General features: G+C 35.6%; 4 protein-coding genes across 7 annotated transcripts; all 4 read right to left on the bottom strand.

The window, feature by feature from the left end:
• Positions 1–1,088: 1,088 nt before the first annotated feature.
• Positions 1,089–5,252, bottom strand: LOC105169441 (endo-1,4-beta-xylanase 5). The gene is made up of 7 exons (XM_088883321.1): positions 4,027–5,252; positions 3,860–3,912; positions 3,181–3,403; positions 2,921–3,087; positions 2,620–2,718; positions 1,742–2,530; positions 1,089–1,522 (listed from the first exon to the last, which is right to left on the bottom strand). Exons 1-7 carry the CDS (start codon positions 4,058–4,060, stop codon positions 1,130–1,132), a joined length of 1,758 nt encoding a protein of 585 aa, XP_088739447.1. The 5' UTR covers positions 4,061–5,252; the 3' UTR covers positions 1,089–1,129.
• A 241-nt stretch (positions 5,253–5,493) lies between these two features.
• Positions 5,494–12,994, bottom strand: LOC105169250 (serine/threonine-protein phosphatase PP2A-2 catalytic subunit). The gene is made up of 11 exons (XM_011089613.3): positions 12,784–12,994; positions 11,524–11,580; positions 10,868–10,951; positions 10,674–10,745; positions 8,220–8,291; positions 7,908–7,948; positions 7,129–7,195; positions 6,499–6,690; positions 6,320–6,409; positions 6,134–6,241; positions 5,494–5,978 (listed from the first exon to the last, which is right to left on the bottom strand). Exons 1-11 carry the CDS (start codon positions 12,883–12,885, stop codon positions 5,913–5,915), a joined length of 951 nt encoding a protein of 316 aa, XP_011087915.1. The 5' UTR covers positions 12,886–12,994; the 3' UTR covers positions 5,494–5,912.
• Positions 12,995–13,802: 808 nt separating this feature from the next.
• LOC105169440 (endo-1,4-beta-xylanase 5-like) lies at positions 13,803–17,938 on the bottom strand. 3 transcript variants are annotated; one of them, XM_088883480.1, is made up of 8 exons: positions 17,287–17,938; positions 16,657–16,734; positions 16,508–16,560; positions 15,954–16,176; positions 15,694–15,860; positions 15,512–15,610; positions 14,471–15,259; positions 13,803–14,310 (listed from the first exon to the last, which is right to left on the bottom strand). In XM_088883480.1, exons 2-8 carry the CDS (start codon positions 16,712–16,714, stop codon positions 13,918–13,920), a joined length of 1,782 nt encoding a protein of 593 aa, XP_088739606.1. In that variant the 5' UTR covers positions 16,715–16,734; positions 17,287–17,938; the 3' UTR covers positions 13,803–13,917. The 3 variants fall into 3 exon arrangements, with proteins under 3 accessions (XP_088739606.1, XP_088739607.1, XP_011088131.2); XM_088883481.1 differs by having other exon boundaries at positions 16,657–16,696; XM_011089829.3 differs by having other exon boundaries at positions 16,657–17,938.
• A 155-nt stretch (positions 17,939–18,093) lies between these two features.
• LOC105169249 (2-carboxy-1,4-naphthoquinone phytyltransferase, chloroplastic) lies at positions 18,094–22,306 on the bottom strand. 2 transcript variants are annotated; one of them, XM_011089611.3, is made up of 12 exons: positions 22,061–22,303; positions 20,973–21,249; positions 20,120–20,223; positions 19,893–19,964; positions 19,669–19,807; positions 19,384–19,490; positions 19,191–19,281; positions 19,056–19,094; positions 18,863–18,973; positions 18,704–18,769; positions 18,456–18,601; positions 18,094–18,304 (listed from the first exon to the last, which is right to left on the bottom strand). In XM_011089611.3, the coding sequence occupies exons 1-11, from the start codon at positions 22,156–22,158 to the stop codon at positions 18,467–18,469; spliced, it is 1,239 nt and encodes a 412-aa protein (XP_011087913.1). In that variant the 5' UTR covers positions 22,159–22,303; the 3' UTR covers positions 18,094–18,304; positions 18,456–18,466. The 2 variants fall into 2 exon arrangements, with proteins under 2 accessions (XP_011087913.1, XP_088739608.1); XM_088883482.1 differs by having other exon boundaries at positions 18,704–18,973; positions 22,061–22,306.
• Positions 22,307–23,482: the final 1,176 nt, after the last annotated feature.

Genomic DNA, 23,482 nt, shown 5'->3' with positions numbered 1-23,482 from the left:
TCGAGAGAAGAGAGAAAGCTCACCAGTCAATTTCCTTTCTCATGTGACTTAGAGTGCATCTTTTCCCTCCCATTGCCACATCATTAGCCACGCAACATGCCACGTGTTTAAGATGGGATGATGTGGCCACCAAAACCCTAAGTCCCAATTTGTCCGGCGAATTTTTGGGGCAATTTTGGTCGGAAGGATCAAAATTACCACAAAATCAAAATTTATAAGATTAAAATTGACAGTCCCGTAGTTACAAGACTAATTTTATAATTTTGCAGAAAAAATATATAATAATATTACGTGGTTCAAAAAATTGTGCTATATTAACAATTGCTATACATTGATTTCTTACTAGATAATTTCATGTGAATTACAATTTTATCCCTTATAATTTTTTATCACTTTATCGAGTAATTTGATCCGCGGGCACTGAGTTTAGATATATTAATGTTGAGATTGTATTAACATCTCTTTATATAAACATATTTTGATTAATTAATTAAGTTTTATTAAATTTAAAGTATAGTTAAATTATTGGTGAAACTGAGCAATCATTTTTTGGTAGCAAATTTTAAAAGATGGCTAGATATGGCAACATGGGGGACAAAACATTTTGATTGTTTCACCAAATTTTATTTAAGATTTTTTTTATTTTTCTTTTTTTTTTTTGCCTTCAGAAAGAACGAGGATATTTAATTAAATTATTTTAGACTTTTCCAATTACTAAATCATGTTAGTAATGTTTTTGCAAAACTCGAACGAGGAAAATGTAATTTTTAGTTCAATAAAAATATATTTGTAATTGGATCATACATTAGAAAATATAGATATAGTGTACCTGAAATTTTATTTTATACTTCTATTGAAGTAAATGTGCTTAAATTTATGATAACAAACACGCATGATCAGATAGGATTCTACTATCGATGTATATGTCTTTAAGTACCCTGATAATTATTAAATAAAAAAAAGTATCATAATAATTCTATCTGCACCTAAAATCGGGTCGAAATGGAAGAAAATTCATAACAATATTAATTTTACGTAAGTAAAGATTTTATAGATATCATCTTTATATAGTAGATATATATATTAAATAAAATATAAAATACAATAAAATGTGAAATAAAAAATTCAATTAGGAAGCAACCCATAATTCAAACGGCCCTTCCCCATTTGTTACATTGAATATTTTCTCGACAGGACGAGGAATGAGTGGATGAGAATAAGTAACTGAATACTCCCCAAGAAACACTTTATGCTCAAAAACTCCATCCCCGTCTGTCACTCCTGACACATTTGATGTTTTCCATTCATTGATCAGCTTATCCACGATATCTCCTGTCGGCAGGTTCTTGAAGTTGCTGTCTATCAGGCACATTTCAGCGCAGCCTTTAGGCAACACGTCGTAATTCTTGTCTGTTAAACATGTTTGGTTACAACCTGTCGGCTTCCACCCTCCCCACACAATGATTCCTTCGACCGCAGGATGTGAGAACGCCTCCCTCATGACCTCTTCCAGTTGGGCAGCCTGTTTGCCAATCAAAACAAGCACGACTCAATTATGATTATACTTCACCCGTACAGACTGCATGACTAGATAGGGAGGTGTTTTTACTGGATTAGATTTGCTATATCAGATTCTATTCCATTTAATATGTATACTTAACGTGTGTAAAATGTTTTCTTAAATAAATAAAACAGAAGATGTAATAGTATTTGATATAGAAAATTCAATCCGTGTTTTTACCTGTGTTGGTCCTCTCTTAGTATCAAGTTCAGTTAGCCAAATCGGGATATTAGTGGCGCCAAGAACGTCTAGCGTAGCTCGCATGTGAGAAACGTTTGGCTTTCGCCAGAAATGGCCCTGTAATCCAATTCGCATCGTTATATGCTCGTTGCCCGGAAATGATCTAATCTCTCTAATATTTTCAACAATCTTGGACGGGATGACTCTCATATCCAAAGGGAACTCCAGAGTGTTGTACTCATTTATAAACAAGGGTATTTGTGGATCCAATGCTCGAGCAATCTGGTAAAACATGGCGGAAGCATTAGGCCCGAGTTTATCTTCATAGAAGGAGTTGTGCAAATTCTCATTCATAACATCCCATGCAATAACATCACCCAAGTATCTTGAAACTACGGATCCCATTCGTCGAACGGCTGCATTCAGGAACTCTTTGGGGGATAAAACTTTAACCCAATGTTGAGTCACATTTACACTAGCCCAAAGAATGGTGTGGCCTCTTATGGAAATCTTGTTTTTCTTGAAAAATGAAACCATGGCGTCCGGGACTGTGTAGTTTTCTTGCTGCGGAGCCCTTTCTGTGTAGTACCACTTCATTTCATTGTTGAAGGACGTTGTCGTGAAACGTGGAGTGAACCAGTCTTGATAAGCCTTGTGACTTAAGATAGCCTCTGTAGTGCTGCAGCCAAGCGGAAAATGAGGCCTAATCTGGTTGATGGTGATATTTGCACCTTGGAGCTTTTCTCCCTTCTGGCCAGTCACATGGATTCTTATGTTTCTTTTCCGAACCTTGAACATTAATGCAACATTGTATCATTAGCACAAGCGAATATCTTCACAGTATGCAACAACAATGTGACGAGTTGGTATAAATTTACCCTGTCCACGCTTTCATTCTGTTGTTGTTGCCATTCTGTTCTGGTGAATGGCTTTAGTGAGACACTGTCTATCCAAAGTTCAACTCGAGTATTTCTGCACTGCATCATATGTAAAACTGTGAAATTAGGACAGTAACAAATGAAAATTTCCACGTTGCTTGAAAATCTTACACTAATACAACCTCTCACAGACAAACACACGTATTTCTATCTATCAAAAACAAACAAAGGAAGAACACCTTAAAAATAGAAAAAAATAAAGCCGTTATTTTGAGTTTCATATAAATTAGTTCACTGATACCGCAAAAAAGAGCCAAGCTTTCACATTCTCGTCAACAGCAAAACCTCCTTTAAGCATGGACCAGCAGCCAGATTCTGCTAGTACTGAACCAACTATTCGATTTTGTCCATTTGGGATTCTCAAATACGCTGACACGATTTCTTTTCCTTCGTCGAGTCGTAACCATGCTGTAAGAAAAAAACAGGTTACTGCACAACTGTTATGTTATACGTATATACTGCATCAGCATGGAAAACAAATGGATGATGCATCTTTGTTACCTGAAAAAGTATATAAGAGGTCTTTCTGAAGAGAAAATTTGTGTGAGAAACTATCACTTGACAGATTTCTGTCATATGCTACCATGTATTTGTTACCCGTTTCCGATGTTCTTGCTGCAATTTTCCCACTTCCAAACACATTCCATCCGTTCAGGCCCGAATCGAATTCCGGGTCTCCCACCAGGCCATCTTTGTATTGAGGATGCTGGGGCTCTGCCAGGCACTGAAAATCAAAGTTATTCTTAAACTGTGATCAAATTATAGAAAGCATCTTATTATTTGAGTAATTACACTAACACCCCTGTTAGTGATGTACTCATAAATTAAGGGGGTATTGGTGGAAAAATTGTTCATACTAAGTCTTGTTTAACCGTATTGATCTCAGTAACTGTAATTGCATTTGCCATCTGATTAGTTGTTATTCTAGAATTGTGTCAATACATGGCAAGTATGATACTGCTGACGTGTGATTAGTCCAAATTTGATCAGATTTGACCCGAACTATAAATTTTCAGATAGCAACTCAGTGAAAACATGGTCGCTATGGAGTTAATGTAATCAGTCAAATAGTAGGAGTGGTTTTTGTATTTTAGCGTAATTGAGGGGTGTAAATAAAAATATATGGTGATTCTTGATTCAAAGGCAAACTAAATAAACAAAATGGATCAATTTTCCTTACTTCAATGCTGGCTGAGTAGTCATAAGATGCAGCTGAGATTGTAAGAGCACAGCCTAAATGTATAGAGAATCAATCAAATAAAGAGGTTAAATTTTAAGGTATTATCAAATATATATATATATATATATTATATGATTTAATAGCAAGAAAACTGGAAAAACACTAACCTGCTATAAGTATAGAGCAGAAAACAGCAAACATCTCACCTGATTCCAATTCAAAAATATTTACTGTAATGAGAAGTTAGAGAATTCAATAATTAAAATTTTATGAAGTCATTGTTGCAAAAAATTAAAAAGTAGGTGTGAAATATTCCAGATCTCATTACATATATATGGCATAATTAATTCAAGTGTCATATGTACTAAAACCATGAAAACTTAAAAGCCAAATTGGCATCATAATTATACACATTGTTTCTATCAACAAAGAATAATGATCGCCAACTTGCTCAGATTTTAAAATTTTATTTCACTTTCGAGAAAATAATTAATAATCTCTGGAGTTTTATAGTATCGTCTAAATCAATTTGAGATAGATACCTTCTAATTTAAAAAAATAAACCTAATATTGACAAGTTATATATTGGAACTACTTTCTCATTAACAACTTCACTTCTGAAATAATAAATAAATTCTATTTAATGGATCATTTGCTTTTCTTTTTCTTTTTGTTCCAACATGATTAAACAAACGCATAAAATTTCAAACGTAACGGTTATGAAATGTAATAATTGAAACATACCTATATGTTGTTCTTGGAAGTAAGGGGTTGGGCTCAATGCTTGCTAATTTGCGGCGCGATAATCAAACTTATCACATTAATCAAGTAGAATTCTCAAAGATTAAAACCAATAGAGAATAAAATGTTTGGGCAAATAACTTGTAATCTTCAATTCTAAGTTGTTCTTCAATCACACTACTGTGACAATTAAATAACATTCTTGCAACATAAATACATAACGTGTGCATAGCAGTAATAGTGCAATAAGTACGCATGGATGACGTATCCAGCTAGCATTCAAAGCTTGTTATAAATCATCCTTAAAAAATGTTGGGAGAGAACTTGTAACTCTTGCGTGTGTATAATAAATAACTAGTTTTGAATGAAACCATGTTATCGGTTTAATATTTCATTTATTGAATTCAGACAAATATGACATCCAACATTGTTGTAAATTTTAGTAAGAACACAGAAAATCATCCAAAATTTTGAGATATCGACCCGTATGTATTACTCATGAATCATACTTTTTTAGAGAGATGCTACAAGCATTGACATAGGTCATCTTTGAAAAGTCCGACAATGTTTATACTCCCAACTCAGGTAATAAAACAAGAGGATTCATATGCCATGAAATATGAGTACAGCCGTTCCATGAGTTGAAAACAACTACATGATCATTTATAATTCAACGACTGGCCGAACTTTTTCAACTCGCAAAACTTACACAACATGTACGAAAATCTGAAAATATATCATGCATGTTACATCGTTGCGACTTTGCTCAGTAAAAATTTAAACCAAAAGTGTGTTGGGGTACAAAGATAATTCTTCCATGTGTATTTTCTCTTCTCAGCAATTCAGATGCTTTTACACCAAACGTTATGTGAATCTGGTCAAGCTTAAGAACATGAGTAGAGAGGGCAGTAGTTCCATAAAAACATAAAAGAGCACCCACAAGAAAAGTAACAGGACAGAAAATCTATCTTCTACAACCCTAACAGAATATTTCCTACAAGATGAGGTTACAAATGTTGATATAAACAGGCAAAATTACGGCAAAGAAAGGCAGAAAAATGGAACGAGAACATCACATCTTTTGCATCAGTAATATTAATATGTGCGGCGATAGCACCACCAGCTCCCCTGCCTCTTTTGCAGTGTCTCCGCGAGGCAGTTGGATAATACCTAAACTGGAGAAAGCATTACGTGCTTTGCGGCGTCCCATCATCAATAGTTCCATATATTCTTATACCTCTAAGCAGCCATCAATGCATTAGCAGCTAACAGGTGTCTGGCTGACAGAATTTAGCAACTTCTCCTGGCTACATCAGAGAAAGTAATCTGGTGTCCTTCGAGTTACATCTGGCTCGCCACGCCTCGGAGCTGGCTCAAACTGCAATTGAAAATGACAATATGCATTATAAGAAACTCTCCAAACACAAGCATGTGCCTATCTCATGGTCAGCAATGTCACCAACTCACGCAAGGAGGGGGGGTAGAGGCAGAGCTAATTTCATCACTATACACATGGAAGCAAGAGAGAGAGACCTGAATGAAAGTATGATCCCTGCAGTCATCAACTTCCAGGATAGATGCCATGTTACCACAGCGATAACAATAATTAGGTGCACTAAAGATAGTAACAACCTTTTGTTCCTGCAACAGGATGCACAGTTAGCATAAGATCTTTTCATAAACTAGAATCTACCATGTACAAGAATTAAGTAAAATTACATGAGCCCAGTTAAATCCCTCCATAACTAGCTGGTGTGCTCTAGCAATAAGCTTCAAACTGTTTGTGTGGTTGAACTGCTCTGATATGTCCTGTTCAAATTCATGCAAATAAAGTATACAACTTAAGATCTTCATTTCAACACATCATAATGGAGGATTGTAAAAGGGGAAGGAATTACTTGGCCAAAGGTATATCCAGCACCCCTGGGAGAAATACCCCAACCACACCGATCATCAGGGTCAGACCATAAAAGATCACACATGGGGCCTTCATGAGGAACTTCTTGGACGCGATCAAAATTCCGTATGTTGTCAAGAGTTTCAATAGATGGTGACAATCCACCATGCAGACAAAAGATTTCTGACTCAACCTAGAGAAGTTAAAAATGATACAACAAACCAATCAGCTTGATATCTGTGAGAGTAGGAACTAAAAGTAATGGAGTCTTCGATTCAGCACTTTACTGTGCTAAGGCAAAATCGTTTAGTAATTGGTTGGTGAAAGTAGCAAGTGGAAATAATAGCCTAAAGCGTTATGCGTAAACCCAAAGCATGTGTATGCATGCTCTTCTTCCAATCAACTCAATTCACTTGCATAATGCATGAAGCACATGAAAACAATTACATTCTGCAACAAATGTTGCAAGCCATTGCCCATTGGAAGCAGCAAAACCATGCTGATGATATAGGTAATATTCCCACTGACTGAGATCATCATGTGCAATCATTCTAATCTTGCCATTGATTTTTATTCATTAAACATTACAACATAATAGCAGTGGACCATTCAATAAAAGGAATATACTTACCAATGCGGTAAGAGGAAAATAATCAAATAAATCTGTGAAGGTCTTCCACACATTAGCATTGCCATACCTGCACGTGCAACAAAATCAACACATTTAGTCATCTTGCATGCATTCTCTCGTACGAACAATAAAAGAGATGAATTACGACCATAATAGATGCACATTCTAGTGGAACAAAATCCTGCTAAGAAATTGCTTCTTCCATTAGACATAGTAAAGTAGCCAAATTAATGAGGCCTGTCGCAAACCAAAGGTACTCACAACATTGAAAGTTTTTAAAAGCGGATTGCTAAGTAGCATGCACACCGGACAGAAGAATAACTATACACAAACTGATGAGTTATATTCCAAAACTCATCAAATACTAAGGTTAACCATATGTGATGTCAAACCACACAAGTGCTATAAAGTATCACAACGACATCATTAATTCTGCAATAATTTTGTAGCTGCGACAATAAGATATCACTAATAGCTCAAGCACCATCTCAACAAACATTTCAATTATGTGTCATGAGAACTATAATTTAATGGAAGCCATGCTTTTTCAGAAATTCAAGTCATGAAAAATGTATAAACCCAAAATAAAAGAACTTTTGCCAGCGGTTTGGAAGTAATAAAGCATAGGATATGGTTCAAGATATCCAGCAAAGGGAGAGCTAACAGAGAAATTCTGAACATAAAAGACAGCGGTACAGCTTGGTCTCAATTTTTCCTTGGTCAAAAGAAAGCAGCCTTTACATCAGAATACCAGCCATTGAAGGAACCAAGTTACTTACTTTCTTAGGCATTCATCATAAAACCCATAAACCTGAGTAATCTGCAAGAAACAGAAGGTCTCTTGTCAGCACTAAAATTGAATCCTGATGAGTAAAATCCACATCATTATGATGGAATGGTAAAGGAACTTCTGCACTAAAATACTGCTTCAGAAAGTAATAGATAAAAAAAGTCAAATAAAGAGAAACCTTTTTCATGAAAAGAAAACCCACTGAGACATAATGGATTCAGGCATTAAAAGACATGCAAAGCAAACAAGTGGGGACCATACACTGTATATTGCAGGAAAAGAGAGCATCCATAAAAGTTACCTGGCGACTTTCATGATTTCCTCGTAGAATCGTAATTCGCTGAGGATAACGCACCTTGAGAGCCACCAATAGCTGAAAAGAATTTATAAACTCATCAAAATATAGGAGCAATTTTAAGCACCTAATAATGTGCTGCCAGAGCAAAAGAACATATCTCAGGTGATCAACGCTTCCAATATTCACTTCTGATAGATGTCCATTTAAGTTTACTGCTTCTGATGATTTTGTTGGCAACTTAGAAATTAAAAATTTACCAAAATCATAATCTGCACACATCCCATTTATTATTTGCCAGAAAATATACATGTGCCTGATAATGTTTTGAACATAACATACGTGTCATACTAGACCTCAAGGATACTTTTCCTAAAAAAAGAGAAAAGAAAAACATTTATCTTTCCATTTGTTACTCATTGTAAAAGCAAATATCAGCACAACATATAGTTGGCATATACAAGTTAGCTTGATATCCAATCGAGGAAAGCAAAACCTATACCCACATATAAGGAAATTGAGGAATAAGGATAGAAAATGGGAAAAGGTAAAGTTGGTAGCACTTGTTTTATATAAAGGAAACTAAAAGTACAAAGTAACATATATTCACTAGTGAGACCTTCTTCATGTAATTACAAAGGGCCTATTGATAACCAAGTGAATGCTGTCCTTAACTTGGAAACCAAAATCAAAATTTTCGAGTGTTAAGTTGAACAAAAAGCAAAATTAATATCTCTAGTGACCTCTTAAATGAAACAAACAAGAGAAGCAGACTCATTCTTTTTCTATTCCACAGACCTCCCTTTTATGTAACAGAATATCTGTAAGTTTTACCATCTCTCTCTCTCTCTCTCTATCACACACACACACCCCAACCATATTCTACCCCCCACAAGATCACATCAATTACTTGCAAGCATGAGTGCAACACATATTCATCAAGCAATGATCATTTATCGGAAAATTGCAATTTTTGTCACGTAAATCAATTCGTGCAGCACAAAAAATGCCAATGTCCCATAAGGTACAGATCAAGAATTACAATTTAATTGGGTCATGTGTCGGTAATATGCAATAAAATTGTTAAAAATTTAAAATTATAGGAATAAATTGCAAAAATCAATTTGTGCAGGACCAAAAATGCTATCCCCATAAGTTAACCCCATAAGTTATAGGATCAAAATTGCAATTTTTCCCTTCATTTCTAGATTAATTGAAGTAATATTGGATCTTGCGCACCCGCTACTTCACTGCCAACAACAGAGCAGTTAATCTATATTTCGTGGAGTCCATCCCTTATTCATATACTTCTGTACGATAAGAAAATAAAGATCCTATAAGCCAATATTGGCCACAAGCGCTATTTCAGTCGGGGCCTTGGACTATATGAATTTGAGAAACAAAAGGGAACCCCATGCTGGAAGAATCTTCCAAAGACAGGTTTACATAAGCAGGTTATTGAACATAGTATCTGTTCCTTTCTGTAGATCTTTAAAACCAAAATAAATCAGGGAACCTGAGGATCCAAAATGGCCCTTAAGTCACTGATGACAGCAGCATCACCAACTCCAACCTATGTTACATGACTCCTAAACTTGAAAAAGAAAAAGGAAGAGAAAAGAATGCAAGAAAATTGTATCATCATGTTATGGGGGTCCAAATTAGTAACAGTAATTCATCATGTATCTTTCTTGACTCAAGAAAACAATTAAATCTCAAGAAAATCCCAAAATCAAAATTGGAGTAGATCAATAGTAAATCAAATAGAAAATGCAAAATAATGTGCTCAGAGTATGTTGAGAATGGATTACAGAAGTTGTCCTTCAGTCACTATCGGACTGACGAGATCATTTAATGCCTCATCATCACACCTCTTCAATAAGACATGCAAAGACATTTATTCCATGAAAACAAGCTTTCAAGCATTTAAAAATGTATGTTTAGAAGGAGAATTCAGATGTAATTATACAGATGTAGACTGATACAAGTTAAGGAATTAAGATGCAATTACACAGATGTAATAAAAGTTAAGGATTTCAATGATACAAGTTTGGAATTAACCAGGCACAAACTAGCTCCTTCTGTTCAAAGGCATCCAGCATAAAACTTAAGGTAAGACACCATACTTCATAAGTGGTCTTAGTCCCTGGTCTAAAATGCTTGACCCAGCAGAAGTATGCACCCATGCCCTCTAGGATATATTTGCACCTAGATCTGGTTCGGCGTTAAACTATGTCAAGAGCCACCCCTCGTTCAAGAGGCAAAAGAGGAGAATATGGCATTATGAGTAAAAAGTGATCAAAAGATAATGGTGGTAGCACTCACAAGGCAATTAGAATTTCAGAACATGGAAAGTAGCTCACAGTTACCGTCTCAACAGAGAGTATCATAGATCAACATAATCATTTGTAGCAAACATACGGCAATTAGGATTTCAGAACATGGAAAGTTATAGATTACCGTTACTGTCTCAACAGAGTAGTATCCTCGATCAACATAATCTCCCATGAACAAATAATTTGTGTCTGGACACTGGCAATTAAAGAAAAACTTAAATAAATATATGATCACAGAGGCTGGGGCCTTCTTGACCAGGCGGAACCATAATAAAACAATAGAACATATCAGCCCAAACCCGGCAGTTCAGGATATACCTTCCCACCGATCCGAAAAAGCTCTGCAAGATCATGGAATTGCCCATGAATATCACCACATATGGTCACTGGGCTTCTTACAGGCTGCAATAAGGAAACAAATGACCAACTAAGCTTCTGTCTACACTAAAGGTATCAAGAACTTAGTAATGAGGAATAAAGAAGGAAATTGACAATAGACAACACATTATCAATGCCAAGCTGAACCGGTCCTTGAAACTTTAATTAGCAAAAATAGTTGCTAGATTACTGGTGGCAGCCCCCTGGGAAAAAATATATCATTGGCCACAGCAACTAGAGGATCCAGAATTTAGCAAATGAAATCACACAATGCCAGCAAAAGACCTAAGATGTTCGTGAACTGTATTATAGAAGCACATTGGCCTCCAGGTTGAAAGTTGTCAGCTTGCAGTAAACATTTTAACCAACAAGAAATAGAAGAGCAATTAAAAGAGTTACTCCACTATTCGTGCTTTCACGGTGAAGGGGCATCATAAATCTCTAGCCAGCAACTATTTAGGGTGTTGATCTGATTATGTGGAACACAAGAAGAGCCACTAACAAATTTTCTTGATATCATAAAGAACCAAGATAATCCCAATCAACAGCTTCTATTTAATGTCTGTGGCAACAGTAGAATGAAGAAAACAGTGGACCTGCACATTGCTCTCGTCCATTAGAATCTCCTTAGCTTTCTCACATAACACCCGTACCTGTAAATGAAAAGAACATTGCTAAGATACCTCTTCTATGATGACAGAAGATAAACAAGACCAAGAAAAACTGAAAGAAATATATGTATGTGTATAAATATGTATATATATGTGTACGTATATGTATGTATGCATTAAAAGCAAAATCACGTCATAGAAAAATTCTTGCTTAAATTGCAACATCTCCCAAGCCTGAAACAAAGGCACAAACAACAAAGTTTTCACAAAGAAATTCCTCCACTCCAGCTGTTTATTTAAGATCGTGCTAAAACAAGATTCTCAGACAATTAACTCAAAAGTATCCATCATCTAATCAAATGATACCTAAAAGTATCCAATTGCTTCCAACTCACTGGTATTAGCATGAAAAAAGAAAGAAATATAGAGTGGAGAAGACTATAACTGGGTTCCAAATAGACATTCCAACAAGTAAATACATAAATTATACTCAATGAAATTGGTTGGAGGATAAATTCTAGTTCGATAATTGATTTTACACATTAACTTTCATAACCTGGCACGTGATTTTTGATTTGGCAGGAATTATAAATTTCAGACACTCATCCAGGAAGACAAGTTTGGACCAACACAAGGTGCTGCACATTGTTATAGATAAAAAGAATCAGGATATATAATATTTATTTTTTCAATTGCTGAATTTGCCCTTGAAAGTTTCCATAATAACTATTCCTGAAATTAGAAACAAAATACACAATGATATTTAAGAGAAGAAAAAAGAATCTCCAAAAATTAGGAATGATACTATCATACAGCACTTGAAAAAAAGGGCACGGCAGCCAAGATTTCCCTTTTAGATTCTCTAATTCAGTCACTTGAATTCTCTCGTGAACGTTTCAAAGAACCAATATAGAAATACAAACTACGGAAAAGAGAACTACACTTGAGAGCAGCAAAGGAAATCTTTCGCTAGTAGATACCAGCAATTGGTGAGAAGAAAATTCCGGAAGAATCAAAGAAACAGCTCAAAATAATTAAGAAACTGAATTGCGCCAACGGATCTGACATTGAAATTCCTAGATCATATCCACCAGTCAGAGTTCAAGAAACCCCCAATACACTAAGTTTCAGATCACTAATTCTTGAATTCAAACAGAATATAAGCATCATTCCTCATCATAAAATCGAACAAGTCTATCAACAAACCCAAACCAAAGCAGAAAATATGTAATATGAAAATTCTACCTCTTGTTCGGACAAGGGTTTGCATTGCATGAGCTGAGCAATTTGCTCATCGAGGTTCCCAGTTGCACCGCCACCGCCGCTCGACGCCACCGTTGTCTCCATCGGATGTGGAAGAAACCCTAGATTTTTGGATTCTCAACTGTGATTGCTTCTCCCACGGCGTCGTTTTCTTGGTAGCTTTTTTCTTGTTTGGCTAAAGAGGGAGACAGGTGTAGTGTGGAGAGTGGTTGTTAGGAAATCAAGGAGTGGAAGTGAGTGTGACTCTAATGACTGAAATGCCCTTTCCCCTTTCATTTTGGTTTTTGCTCTTTTTTCCTTTTATTAATTAAATAAAAAAGACCGCGCAAAAGAGATATTAAAGTGACTGCAATTAATTAATAACTTTTATAGCATTTTTTTTAAAAATAATTCATCACATGATCTAAATTTATCGCATGGCCTACATGTGACACCTAAAAATTAGGGAATATTAAACTTTTAGGTAAAATTAAAGCTTTTTGGATCATAATTGTTATTTTTTTATATTATATCCTTTATTGCGAATTTGGAATTAACCTGGATTAAAATTGTCACTACTTCTATGTCAGTGGATCAACATTATATTTTTTCCCCATTGCAAAAAAACGTCATAATATAGCTAAGACGGTGTTTGACTAAACTTATTTAAAATATTTTATAAACATATACATTTTATAATTATTTTTAAACTTATAAATGTTACATTTCATTTTAAAAGTAGTTGGATAAAATAAAATTATAAGGTTTAGTGACAATTTTAAAATTAATTTCACCAAGATCAAAGAATTTTGTTAAAAAAACAGGTAAAGAATTTTGTTAAGAAATTTGCGGCAATTAGTATCACTTAGTCTCTAAAGGGTGACCGATTGACAGTAAAGTTGCAGAGTGGTTGAGAATGGTGAGTGGGCAGAGACTTGATCCGGAGATGGTGTAGGTTTCAGAGAGCTGGCAGAGTTACAAGTACAACGGAGACATGCTTGGTTGGAGGCGGCGGAACTAGATTGTTCTCCCATGTAGAATTTATGGGTTATGTGTTATTAAAAGGACCCCTGAGAAACACACGCTCATGGGCTTATTATTCAAGAAGCTAAATATGTAATCCAAACAAAGGAATTATTACAGAGGGAGCCATAATTCCAACGGCCCTTTCTCCTTCCTCACACTGAATATTTTATTCACAGGACGAGGAATCAATGGATGAGAATAAGTAACTGAATAATCCCCAAGAAACACTTTATGTTCAAAAACTCCATCCCCGTCTGTCACGCCTGTTACATTTGTAGTTTTCCATTCATTGATCAACTTATCCACAACATCTCCTGCCGGCAGGTTCTTGAAATTGTTGTCTATCAGGCACATTTCAGCGCATCCTTTCGGCAACACGTCGTAATTCTTGTCCGTCAAGCATGTCTGGTTACAACCTGTCGGCTTCCACCCTCCCCACACAATGATTCCTTCCACCGCAGGATGTGAGAACGCCTCCCTCATAACCTCCTCCAGTTGGGCAGCCTACATACATATAAAATCATCTTGCGGTCGTGTTTTACATTATAAATTTCAAAGGGGAGCTGTAATGTACAATGTGACTGTAGAAAGTGTCGGTAAAACTTTCAAACATGGAGTGATGTCTATGTAATTATCCTTATAATAAGGTCAGAGATGTTTTTACCTGATTTGGACCCCTCTTAGTATCGAGTTCGGTGAGCCAAATCGGGGTATTAATCGCTCCAAGAACGTCCAATGTAGCTCGCATGTGAGAAACATTTGGTTTTCGCCAGAAATGGCCTTGTAATCCAATTTGCATTTTCAGGCGCTCGTTGCCCGGAAAGGATCTTATCTCCCTGATCTTTTCCACATACTTGGACGGGATCACTGCCATATCAAGAGGGAACTCCAGAGTATTATACTCGTTTAAAAACAGGGGAGTTTGGGGATCCAATGCCCGAGCAATCTGGTAAAACATAGCGGTAGCATTTGGCCTGATTTTCTCTTCATAGAAGGAGTAGTGCAAGTTCTCATTCATGACATCCCACGCAATAACATCGCCCAAATACCTTGAAACGACAGATCCCGTTCGTCGGACGGCTGCGTTCAGAATCTCCTTAGGGGGTAGAAGTTTTACCCAAGGTTGGGTCACATTCCCGGCAGCCCAAAGAATGGCGTGGCCTCTTATGGCAATCCTGTTTTTCTTGAAAAATGAAACCATGGCGTCCGTGACCGTGTAGTTTTCTTTCCCTGGATATACTTCTGTATAGTACCACTTCATTTCGTTGTTGAAGGTCGTCGCGGTGAAACGAGAGGTGAACCAGTCTTGATAAGGCTTGTGATTTATGATAGTCCCCGCAGTGCTGCAGCCAAGCGGAAAATAAGGCCTTATTTGATTGACGATGATACTTGCGCCTGGGAGCTTCAGCCCCTCCTGGGTAGTTACATGGATTCTTATTTTCCTCTTGCGCACCTGGAATGTTAAGGCAATTGTATAACATTAGAAATTGTTATAATAAGCAAAAGAATATTGAGAATAAAAAAAAAAAAAAAAAGGGTAATGCAACCCCCAAAACTTTTAAACCAAGGCAACCTGACCCTCATGCAAAACCAAGTGAGTTTCTCTGTAAAAAGTTTAGGAGTCAAATTGGCCATTTTTTGTTGAGTATTTTTGAAGGGGTAAAATGAAATTAACCCCTTAATTAATGGATGTGTAATAATTTACCCGATCGATGCTTTTGTTTTGTTGTTGTTGCCATTCTATTCTGGTGAATGGCTTTAGTGAGACATTGTCTATCCAAAGTTCAACTTGAGTGTTTTTACTCTGCATGATACCAAAAGAATCTATCAAAATAAGAGAAATTGTCAAAGAGAACGACATCATTTTGTGTTTAAGGTTGTCTATACCGTAAAATAAATTTCAGCTTTCATATTTTCATGGACTGTAAATCCTCCTTTAAGCATGGACCAGCAGCCAGATTTTGCTATTACCGAACCAACAATTATACTTTGTCCCTTTGGAATTTCCAAAAAAGCCGATATGATGTCTTTCCCTTTATCGAGTTGCAACCATGCTGTAACAAATAAAAAAAGTTATTACGGAGTAAATTTCTACTGTAATTTCTTGAAAATATGGAAAAGTATATAGTTGATGAATCTTCTTTTACCTGAAAAGGTATATAAAAGATCTTTCTGAAGATAAAATACATGCGAAAAACTATCACTCGGCAGAATTCTACGGTATGCTGCCATATAATTGTTACCATTCTTAGATTTTCTCACTACAACTTTTCCACCTCCAAACGCACTCCATTCATCCAAACCCGAATCAAAATTAGGGTTCCCCACCAGGCCACCTCCATATTGAGGATTCAAAGGCTCAGCCAGGCACTGAACAAAAATTATTCGCATAGAAATCACTTCGAGAAAAATTTATACGAACCAAAAAAGAAAAGAATAGAATATATATATATATATAAACAAAAAGACGAAAATAACAAATCGAATTTTCTGTTTACAATGTTTATTTCATCTTCTACTCCATATCAACATACGCATATCATGTGTATAAAGATGACAGTATGTATTTTAAAAATTTTATACAGGTGGCGTGCGTATGTTGAATAAAGTAGAAGATGAAATAGACTTTACAACATAGAATTCCATCCGCAAAAATCATGATTCTTAATTCAGACACGGATATTGGTCTATAAGTCCATACTTGAATGCTGGCTGAGTAGTCATAAGATGAATCACAGGTTGCAATAGCACAACCTAAACAATATTACAATGTAAGTAAGCAAATTAAAAGGTAAAATGTTTTACCAACATATGATACTTTCATAATAAGGAAACATAGAAGACACTAACCTGCGAGAAGTAGAGAGCACAAAATAACAAGCATCTTGCCCTGAACATTAATTTTCATTCCTGGAGTTAGAAGAATAACTGTGTCGAGGAGTAGGGAGGATTTAGTAATTAAAGATTTATTTGAGTCGTCATTGTAAATAATTAAGGAATAGGTGCTATGATGGCGTAATCCATATCTCATTACATGTAGCATAAAGTCGAGCGTGGCTAATGCAGAAGAGGAAGAAAAATATTACATTTGATGTCCAGGTTAATGTTTTATATCTTTTATGTTAGCAATTGATGATACGAGGAAACCAATATCGGACCATTTATGTTGAATCTATGATAAAATCAAATGCCAAAGTGGCCAAATTTATTGCAATTGGTTATGAATGGGTTCAATTTTAAAGTATTTCAGAAAAGAATACAACAAAAACATAATAATTTTATACGTGCGTGTATTTTTTTTTTTATGTCAAAAATAATGCGCACAAACTTGTGTAATTTTTAAAATTTTATTTTCACTTCTCGAAAATAATGAAGTATTTTGATCTAAAAAAGCTTTATTTTTCAGTTTATGCATAACAAAAGGGATAAAAATATCGCGAACGTACATAATTGTTCAAGTATTTAATAACAAAAATATACCTTGGCCTTAGCCCTGGAAATATCAGGATGGGCTTAATGCTTGCTACTTTGCGGAACGATAATCAAATTTTCACATTAATCAAAGACTATAACAATATTAGCAAATAAAATGTTCATACACAACTTATAATGGGCATTTTAAATTGATCTTCAATCAAAATAACTACATAGAAAGAAGTGAGTAACGTCTGATTGTAGTAGTGTAATAAGTGCGCATGTATCTGGCATTTAATTTAAAACATGCCATAATTAATCTTGAGACCAAACATGTAACTCCTACATAATAAATAACAAATTTTACATGAAACTCATGCTGGAAGTTTAAAATTTTCATTTATTGAACTCCAACTAGTTTGATACGGGAAATCATACATGAGGCTGTGTATTTGTAGGCCATTAATGTATTAATGTTTACTGAAGTTATAAGTCTGAATATTCGTAAACTCAAAAGGTTATGTTTAGCCTTTTGGTTTTGGTAAAAAAAGAAGTATTTGAAAATTTTTAATGCAAATAATGATCTCAAAATTAACAATATTACACATACTTTTCTATGAAAATCTTTGGTTTGTCCTACTTAGATGGTGTTTGGCAAATCTTATTTAAACATCTTAGAAGCTTTTAATTGGTCATAAAATGATTTGAAAAGTTTATAAACTCACCCAAACACCCTCTTGAGTTTTTCTTTTTTTATCGAAGTTCATAGTATTGAAGACAAAAATCTTATGGGCAAAGTGATACTGTGTATTTATTCTGTGCACAGTTAGCAACTGTCCTGATTGTTCAATTCTGATGGTTTAAAGACACGAGTTCTTGAAATTGTTATTTATGCGTGCGTTTATGGGTGCACGGATGATTACAATCCTTTTCTCCGCACTTGAAATGTCAATCTCGATGCTGGTAAATCTTAAGAATAATACATAAAAGTTTCACATACAAAGGAGGAAATCAGATGAGGGAAGCAGATGCGCTCTCCTCCCATATATACATCCATGTTTCCTCGTCTCAACACAATCTCCATCTGTAATATGCACCAACCAGAGACCAAATATGTGTCACGAAATCATAAAATACTTATTCAGACAAATTTCTTAACTTTTGCTCAGAAAAGAGCAAATTTATGTAATAATATCTTCAGGCAAATAATTTAACACCATCATAATCTTTCTCACCTGATCGAAGCTTAAAGACCGATCGCCTGTGGGAGAGGCTGTTTAGCGAACATTCTAGCCACCACGAGCCCGGCAGCCAAAGCGACTCCAAAAATAGTGTGCAATCTCACACAGTAATACTTTCCCATGAAGATTTTTCTTTTATCCTACATAAGTAACAATCAAAATGATTCCGGACATATTTGTAAGTAGCTAGAAGAAACTGTAAGATTGGAAACATGAGGACTTGATCCTTAATATCAGCTCACCGTGTGATTCTTCTGGACAAAACTAACTACTAAATTTCCCATGGGTAGTGTCAATGCAGAAAGAAGCTGGAAAGGGACAATAACAACAATAAAAGGGTGGTTAATAGGAAAATTCTGTGAACGTTGTAAGAAATAAGTTGGCAAGTTCTGGAGACTTACGACACTGGTAAAAGGAAGAGTTTGCGTAAATCCTAAAGCCAATAGAAGTGAGTACAGCCCAATAATAGACCATTTCACTACTAGCGAGCCTTTTTCAGTACCAAGCCTGACCTGTAAGTGGATGGACAAGAAGCTAATATCTGAACCAAAAATGTTTGAATTATTGAGGATGTTCGAGATTAGTAATACTCACCAATGGGGACATTTTCCCAACAGCCTTATCATCCTCTATCTGAATTAGAACATCATGTGTTCTTGTCAGCTAATGAATCAGAGGAATTTGGGAAGCATTGAAGCAAATAGAGGTTAAGGGAGGTGGAGTGAGCACCTGGTGAAAATGACTGCAGAAGAGGATTAAAGATGTAGTCAAACCAACAAGAACTGACGCCCAAATCACCGTGCTAGATATAGGTAACTCCCTGTCATCATATCATACATGATAACCGATCAGTTTAGTAGACATAAGGTTTTGTTTCGTGCATTATAATGAAAGAAAAACAAGAAGAAAGGAAGAAGAGAACCTCTTTACACTGTGAAGCAAATAAAACGGAATGGTCGAAAATGGGCCGAATGAGATAAAGAGTAAGGGTTCGCCCACTCCATGGTAGCTCAAACGAAAAGGTGGACACTGCAACGAACCATATTCAACACTTTCATCAAAATTCAACAAAAGGTAAAAAAGACAAATGAATTTACGAGCCTCATTGGTTTCAGCAATCAGCAGAAATTAGTGAATATTATTACAACAACATCTTTCATATATGTACTGGGACATAAACAAATTATAAAGTCTTTGTTTTAATTACCTGGTAAAGGTAGAAGCCAAACATTGCAGCAGCTAAAAACATCATCGAACGTGGATTTCCAGCCTTCACTGCTACCAATGAAAGGCCAATGACCCCCAACACAAGCAGCAACCAGGCAATAATATTGATGGCTGTCCGACTTCAGAACAATTCAGGCTACAATCAGCCTATCATTGTCTTAATTCCAAACATAATCGTTAGAAAAGCTTACAAGAATGTCTCACCTGCCAAATAGATTGACCATAGACTCCTTTTTGTTCTTGTCCGCTCCTGTATCAAAATCATAAACATCGTTGCTGCTCCCCCACATTACACATGTGAACAAACAGTGCAAGTGAAATTTAGCGGACGTTTAAATAGAATTTTTTGCAAAAATATTCAGCAGAAGACAGTTTATAAGGGGACTTGATTTCATTACAACATATGAGACATTCATATATAGGTTCCTGACCTTAAGTTAACCCAAGCAATGACAAGTATATAAGATGCCAAGAGCGCGAAATAGCGACCAACAGAAAACAGTCCTGTTTGCCAGTAAGCAACTGCGCTTCCTACCTGTTTCCATAAACCAGAAACTTCTCAATTGCTATTCATCCGTGATTATAATTGAACAGCGTGCAAGAGCAAATAAAACGTTCTGATATAAGCAAGAACAACACAACATATATGTCAAGTTTCTTTGGACTACATTTGGATGGAACAATGTGGATTTTGAGGAAATAATTTAGGAAAAGGATTTGAAGTCGCTCTATATCAAAAGAATTTAAAAATTATTAATATTCAACAAAACATAATTCACAGGACTTAAATGATTTGATATACTGTATATTATGAAATCATCCAAACAAGTTGAAAAGATTCATAATTAGGGATTCGACAATCTCTACCTGCAAATCCAATCAAACACGCACAAGTACATCATCAAAAGAGCTTACTTAAGATGTGTAATTACACTTGCTGTCTAAATGACTCGAGTTGGCCCGACCCAATTTCAACTAAAATTTTCCGACATGAACATAAGTCTTGCAGCAAATACGTAGTCACACATGTCCGGAGAACACTATTATTAGATAAAATGATAAACTACATCAATACCCATTGGGGTTATGTCTAATCACACACTGCACATTCCCTTTACAAAATTACAAGTATGTACAACACCCTTGCAGGAGGTGCACTTATAATTTTTTAAAGAACATGATATGTTTGTGTCATAGCACCCAACATTAGCAAGTGGTAACGTAATCTAACCCTAAATAAAAAGATAATAAACTTGGTAATGTGAAAAATCTATGCAGACTTACTGTCACAGGAATGAAAGCAACAGTGTACATTGGCAATTTGAATGCTCTCCATATTAATGTTGCTCGTGATATTTCTCCTCCTTCTTCCGCTTTCGCTTCCTTTTCCACGGCAGCGACGGCCTGCACCGGACTGCACTCCACTAAATTTCCGTTATACGCATTTTCCAGCTTAGACCTTAACATAAGTTTGCTCGCCTTGCCGTAACATCTTTGAGTCCAATGGCAGCCGCTGAATGGCCTTTGCTCGGCATGTGAAGCAGACAACAGTTTATACTTCCTGAAAGTTGAGGGGGTTAGTCATAAGAAAATAAAATTAATTTCTTAAAACTTGAGGCGGTTGATTATAAAACTATGGGGTTACAAGCAATTTACCCACTTGTCATATAAAAAATGATAAATTATATGTTATTATTTAAATACTATTTGATATTATTTAATACAATTAATAGTTCAGATCTCATCAATAATATTTACGGTTCATATTTAATTGTTTAAATTCATAATTCAAATTTCATCACTAATGTATTTTTGACTATATAATAAAACAATATACAAATTTAGATTCAAATAAAAATTACAAAAATCCCATGTCCCATGTCATCATCTTCTTCGATTCTTCCCCACTCCCTAACCGCCTTCTTCCTCCCCCTTTTCCCCTGCTGAGTGGGGGTGGCAGTGCATGCCGGAGAGGTGGAGGCAAAGGAGGAGGCGGAGATGGATCAATCATATAGCAAGTACAATATACTTATTAATTGTCAATCACATAGTAAGTGTGACAAACTTTCTCTATAATTGGTTTGAATCGACCAAATTTGGACCAAGCAAGAATTCTTCTTGGGTAGACTTGTGTAGTAACTAGTAGCATGGAGCTCCCACCCAATAAAATAAACAGCCCATTAGACTGTATAATTAATCTTATTAGTTATCAATAAGTCCAAATAAAGGAGACCTTAATATATACAAAATACAGTAGAAAAGCCCGAATTGATTCAAACACAAGGGCTGAACCCCAAGTTTGGCAAGAAACATAAACATATTCTTAATCAGCTAGCTACATCATGAACAGAAAGAAACCGCAGTGCAATTACCTCTCAGGGTGGAGTCCCTTGACAGAGTATTCTCGACTGATTTTCTTGATCCCATAGGCGTAGCTTATATTGCCGAATGCTGCTGCTGCTGCCGCCATAGCCAAACACCTGCCTGAAGTTGAGTCTCAGGACATGATCAACGATCAGCGTACGCGTATTTATAGGGCCATTTTGGTTGCAGGTTAACCATTTCCGCTTGCCATTATTCAATTCCTGCGTTGTCTCGTCCGTGTACCACGTGAGAACGCAAGGTTTCATTTTTAAGTTCATCGAGTGATGGGATACATATATAATAAACAAGTAATTATTGAGTGCAGATCACTCTTAGGGATACGAATCTTATTGCACTGTTGTTTGGTTTTTGTTTAATAATTATGTAAGAGGGACAGCTTCCTGTTACCACCTTCTGTGTTTGTTTTGACGTGAAGTTGGTCTGTCAAGTTGCACCAAAAAATTAAAATTTAATTATTTCAATCAAGATGCCTCCTGCGAGAGAAATTATAGTTAATTTGTTGATACCATTCAATTATTAATCAACCTTCATATCAAATTATTGCCAGCGTCTACTTCCACTAAAATAATTAAACAGTCGGGATCGAGATAAACACATTGAGCCGAATCGAACAAATAATTATGATTCAAGCTTGTTTGTATATGTTGTTACTGTTGCTGAATTTGAAACGCTATATTAATTTGAGTTTAGTTTGATCACTGGTCGAATCAAACCAGAACGAGTTTTAAATTAATTGAATATAAATCGAACATGAGTAATTTGATATTTTCGAGTGTATATTATTATTTTTTTATTAATTGAATCGAAAAGGTTATCAAACTAAAAGTTTTGTGTAATCTTAGTTTATTACATTTATCTAATCATGCTTAAATGAATTTTTGTTAACTGATTTGGTAGTTTCATTTGTTTATTCCCCAAGTTGTCTAGACCTAACGTGGTCTAATGCTCATGCCCATATTTTAACTCATCTTTTTTTGGTTTTTAGTTGGGTTCGACCCAAAAGATTATTGAAAATAAAAATAAACAATATTTTGATTGGAGGGAAAAAAATAAAATATGTTTTAATTTTGGCTTAGTCGAAAATATTTTTTTTTTCCCAAGGAAAAAAAACCCTCTCAAACCCACTCATCATGATATTAACTCTGAGAGGTTATCAAACTTATATCTGTTGAGACTCGGAAATGATGTTATTGATAGTTTGAAGGAACAAAGAGAAGTGGGCAAAAAAGTTGTTGCAATTATCTGATTACAGTAGCAACAGGTTTTGACAAGAGTCTTGAAATTGTCATGTATGTTCACCTGTATCCATCCGACAAACCAATTACAGTAGTCATGTCTTTTGGGTTCGGAGTGGAATCCTGCAATCCCAGCAACGGATAAACCAGCTACCACCAAACCCCAAGAACATG

This window comes from Sesamum indicum, linkage group LG8 (assembly GCF_026168435.1).
Source record: "Sesamum indicum cultivar Baizhima isolate 11 linkage group LG8, ASM2616843v1, whole genome shotgun sequence".
Classification (NCBI taxonomy): Eukaryota; Viridiplantae; Streptophyta; class Magnoliopsida; order Lamiales; family Pedaliaceae; genus Sesamum; species Sesamum indicum.
This window is presented reverse-complemented; position numbering and strand designations above follow the sequence as displayed.

Bases quoted from the DNA above. Each gene is read 5' to 3' on its own strand.
- LOC105169440 (XM_011089829.3), bottom strand. From the start codon at position 16,849: ATGCTACATGTAATGAGATATGGATTACGCCATCATAGCACCTATTCC. The intron at 16,177-16,507 runs GTATGGACTTAT...ATTTTTGTTCAG, and splicing joins ACTACTCAGCCAGCATTCAA to TGCCTGGCTGAGCCTTTGAA. The intron at 15,611-15,693 runs GTATAGACAACC...GGTATCATGCAG, and splicing joins AAGCTGAAATTTATTTTACG to AGTAAAAACACTCAAGTTGA.
- LOC105169249 (XM_088883482.1), bottom strand. From the start codon at position 22,158: ATGGCGGCAGCAGCAGCAGCATTCGGCAATATAAGCTACGCCTATGGG. The intron at 19,965-20,119 runs GTCAGGAACCTA...GTGGGGGAGCAG, and splicing joins ATTGCTTGGGTTAACTTAAG to CAACGATGTTTATGATTTTG. The intron at 19,808-19,892 runs GTGAGACATTCT...ATTGTTCTGAAG, and splicing joins ATGGTCAATCTATTTGGCAG to TCGGACAGCCATCAATATTA.
- LOC105169250 (XM_011089613.3), bottom strand. From the start codon at position 12,885: ATGGAGACAACGGTGGCGTCGAGCGGCGGTGGCGGTGCAACTGGGAAC. The intron at 10,952-11,523 runs GTCCACTGTTTT...TCCTTATTGCAG, and splicing joins TGGACGAGAGCAATGTGCAG to CCTGTAAGAAGCCCAGTGAC. The intron at 8,292-10,673 runs GTAATCTATAAC...AATTCTTTTCAG, and splicing joins ACTCTGTTGAGACAGTAACG to CTATTGGTGGCTCTCAAGGT.
- LOC105169441 (XM_088883321.1), bottom strand. From the start codon at position 4,060: ATGTTTGCTGTTTTCTGCTCTATACTTATAGCAG. The intron at 3,913-4,026 runs GTTAGTGTTTTT...CTATACATTTAG, and splicing joins CTGCTCTATACTTATAGCAG to GCTGTGCTCTTACAATCTCA. The intron at 3,088-3,180 runs GTAACAAAGATG...TTTTTCTTACAG, and splicing joins CCTCTTATATACTTTTTCAG to CATGGTTACGACTCGACGAA.